Consider the following 4192-nt stretch of genomic DNA (forward strand, 5'->3'; position numbering starts at 1 on the left):
CACTTATCATCCAAAAATAACCAGACCCCACATTTAAAAAAAAAGGTTTTTTATATTTAAAAAACTCTACTAAACTCTACTTCACCTGCCCAGTGTCCCGCCAAGTCTCAGACATGTTTGAATTTAAAAAAAAAACGATTCCGGCCGTGCATGGCTCTGACCACACTATCCCTTCATATGCTGAGAACATAGAAACAGGTGGACTCTACTTCACCTACCCTGTGCTCCGCGAGGTCCTGTGTTTAAGAAGGAGCAATATTTACCACCCAAAATCCTATTTTACAGCTCTACACATAATGCAGATTCTCCCCAATAACAAATCAGAAAAACAAACAAACAAAAAATGAGTTATCAAACGTCACTATTCAGTCAAAGTTAAGCCATTGTTCTAAAACTTTAAAATTATTGTGGTTGATCTACCTATGAATAAATCAATACATTAATTAACGTCTTAAATAAATTTGTGAATAACAGTCTGTCTGAAAACGAAAATTGTTCTCTACCTACATAATATTTTACAGCTCTCCACATAGAGTAGAACCATTTACAATAGTCAATCAGACAAACAAAAAATAAATAAATAAATAAATATTCAAACATGTAATATAAAAGACGTTTTTCATCTTTTAAAAACACCGATTTCGGCTGAGCATGTGTCTGATCACAATATCCCTTCATATACTGACGTCACAGGTGACATTTTAAAAGTTCTATTAATTTTAATCACACCGACTTTAAATTTTGCCTTCATTCTCCAAAACAAATTTTAAAATGCTTTTCTGGCATATCTAGCCCTGGCCACCTATATAAAAGCTTTAATATTACTGCCATTTTAAATTAAAAGTTCTACAATTTTTTTTTTCTTTTCCATGAATAGAGGCAATCATTAATGCATTGCACCCAACATTGTTAAAAGCATTAATATCACACCCATTTTTAAATAAAAGTTCCACAGTTTTATCATTTCCATTTTTATCGGATAGCCTTAATGCATTCCTCCATCTTGTTCGATAACTTTAATATCACTGCCACTTTTTAATAAGAGTTCTGCAGTTTTTTCATGGCCATTTAGAGAGGCTATCATTAATGCATTCCGTCCATCATTATTAATTGCGTTAATATCACAGCCACTTTGTATTAAAAGTTCTATAGTTTTTTCATGTCCAATAAAGGCGGCTAACATTAATGCATTCAATCCATTATCGTCAACCGCTTTAACATCGCTGCCACTTTTAATTAAAAGTTCTACAATTTTTTCATGTCCCTTACAAGAGGCCAACATTAATGCATTTATTCCATCTTTTTGAACAGCATTTATATCACTTCCACTTTTTATTAAGAGTTCTACAGTCTCTTTATGTCCATTTAGAGAGGCTATCATTAATGCATTCCATCCATCATTATTAACAGCGTTTATATCACTGCCACATTTATGTTCATTGCACATGGTGAGGCGCTCTGCATTACCTTCACATTTGTTAACATCATTAAAATCAGTGCCAAGTTTTATTAAAAGTTCTACTGTTTTTACATTTCCATTTTTAGAAGCATGCATTAATGCATTACTTCCATCATTGTCAGCAATTTTAACATCAGCACCATGTTTTATTAATAGGTATACAGTTTCCTCGTGTCCGTTTAGAGAGGCCAACATTAATGCATTCCTTCCATCATGGTCAACAACTTTAACATCAGTACCATTCGTTATTAAAAGATTTACAGTTTCCTCGTGTCCGTTTAGAGAGGCTAACATTAATGCATTCCTTCCATCATGGTCAACAACTTTAACATCAGTACCATTCGTTATTAAAAGATTTACAGTTTCCTCGTGTCCGTTTAGAGAGGCCAACATTAATGCATTCCTTCCATCATGGTCAACAACTTTAACATCAGTACCATTCGTTATTAAAAGATTTACAGTTTCCTCGTGTCCGTTTAGAGAGGCCAACATTAATGCATTCCTTCCATCATGGTCAACAACTTTAACATCAGTACCATTCGTTATTAAAAGATTTACAGTTTTCTCGTGTCCGTTTAGAGAGGCTAACATTAATGCATTCCTTCCACCATTGTCAACAACTTTAACATCAGTACCATTTGTTATTAAAAAATTTACAGTTTCTTGATGCCCATTTAGAGAGGCCAACATTAATGCATTCCTTCGATCTTTTTGAATAGCATTTATATCACTTCCATTACTTATTAATAGTTCTACAGTTTTTTTATGTCCATTATTAGAGGCTAACAATAGTGCATTTTTTTCCATTTTTGTCAACCGCTTTAATATCACTGCCACTTTTAATCAAAAGCGCCACAGCTTCTTCATGTCCGTTAAGAGAGGCCAACATTAATGCATTCCATCCATTACTGTCAACAGCTTTAAGATCGCTGCCACTTTTAATTAAAAGTTCTGCAATTGTGTCTTGTCCACTAAAAGAAGCTAGCATTAATGCATTACATCCAACCTCGTTAAAAGCTGTAGCTGTAATATCACTACCACTTTCGATTAAAAGTTCTACTGTTTTTTTGTGGCCATAATAAGAAGCTAGCATTAATGCATTCATCCCATTTTTGTCAACCGCTTTAATATCACTGCCACTTTTAATCAAATTCTCTACAGCTTCTTCATGTCCGTTAACAGAGGCCAACATTAAAGCATTCCAGCCATGTTTTTGAACAGCTTTAATATCACTGCCTTTTTTAATTAAAAGTTCAACAATTTTTTCATGTCCAATAAATCCTGCTATCATTAATGCATTCAATCCAATATTGTCAACAGCTTTTATACCAATGCCTTTTTTAATTAAAAGTTCTGCAACTTTTTCATGCCCATTTTCAGCGGCTATCATTAATGCATTCCATCTATAGTTGTTAACAGCTTTTATATGACAGCGTCTTTTAATTAAAATTTCAACAATTTTTTCATGTCCATATCTAGAGGCTATCATTAGCGCTGTCCATCCATATTTGTCAACAGCAGTTACATCACTTCCATTTTTAATTAAAATCTGCACCCTGTGAACATTTCCTTTTTTAGATGCTAACATTAAGGGGTTCCTTTTGGTTTCACCGCCCCAATAACATTCTAGCTGTGATATATTTGATGGTGCTGCATTACAACCTACAATTAACACTGCTGCGTTTCCCATGATAGAGAAATATTATTTATATTCAAACGCTTTAATATGAAAAGACTGTGCGGATCTTTTAAAATGAATTCTCTTTTTTTTTATCGCTGACAATGAACGTTGAGTGAATTGTTTGACGTAGTATATCGAATTTCTTCACATCATTATGTAACCTTTGGGTCAAATCAGTTGATTATATTGACAATCGCATTACAACTTATAACGTAGAATATCTGTACTTCAATTATCTGTAATAGATTTTTTTTATAAATTGTAAGAAAGTCTAGGTATTCTTAGCGTGCAGATATACATTACTAAAAATCTTTATCCGAATGACTTTTCATTATCTATGAATAAAGAAGTTTTTGAATTTCATTTTAAAATTGTATACGGCAACAATTGAAAATACTTACCCCCTATTGCACTAAATTCAAATTCACGGCTAAGAAATAAACATTAAAAAATCGACGAAATTATTTGGTGCGGTATTGCACATTCGAAGAAGTACACGCAAAAGAGGAAACCAGTTTCAGGCCAACAGAAACGTATTGGGACCTTTTTAAAGCTATTTTCTAAAGCGGAAATAAGTGGCTCGGACGATACAAAAAAAATAGTTATAGGCCATTTAATGCGGTTTAACGGAAAGAGTAATAGAGATAGCAAGGTTGGGGATAGAAGCGTATGCTCAACCCTGAACCCTGAACCCTGAGCCCTTAACCCTCTACTCTCAACCCTCAACCCTCAACCCTCAACCCTCAACCCTCAACCCTCAACCCTCAACCCTCAACCCTCAACCCTCAACCCTCAACCCTCAACCCTCAACCCTCAACCCTCAACCCTCAACCCTCAACCCTCAACCCTCAACCCTTAACCCTTTACCCTTAACCCTTAACCCTTAACCCTTAACCCTTAACCCTTGACCCTTGACCCTTAACCCTTAACCCTTAACCCTTAACCCTTAACCCTTAACCCTTAACCCTTAACTAAAATGCAGAAAGTGAGATTACATATTATTAGACCTATAAATAAATATTTGAAAAATTGAAACCATTTGAGTTTTCATG

General features: G+C 34.4%; 1 protein-coding gene across 1 annotated transcript; it reads right to left on the reverse strand.

Moving 5' to 3' along the window:
* Positions 1-608: 608 nt before the first annotated feature.
* Positions 609-3635, reverse strand: LOC131955965 (ankyrin repeat domain-containing protein 50-like). The gene is given in 3 exon segments (XM_059320296.1): positions 609-2260; positions 2262-3376; positions 3542-3635. Coding segments are annotated over 2 exon segments (2163 nt in total). The 5' UTR covers positions 3150-3376; positions 3542-3635; the 3' UTR covers positions 609-985.
* Positions 3636-4192: the final 557 nt, after the last annotated feature.

This window comes from Physella acuta, unplaced genomic scaffold, assembly GCF_028476545.2.
Source record: "Physella acuta isolate Inbredline_101_S28 unplaced genomic scaffold, ASM2847654v3 ptg001119l, whole genome shotgun sequence".
NCBI classification, from domain to species: Eukaryota; Metazoa; Mollusca; class Gastropoda; family Physidae; genus Physella; species Physella acuta.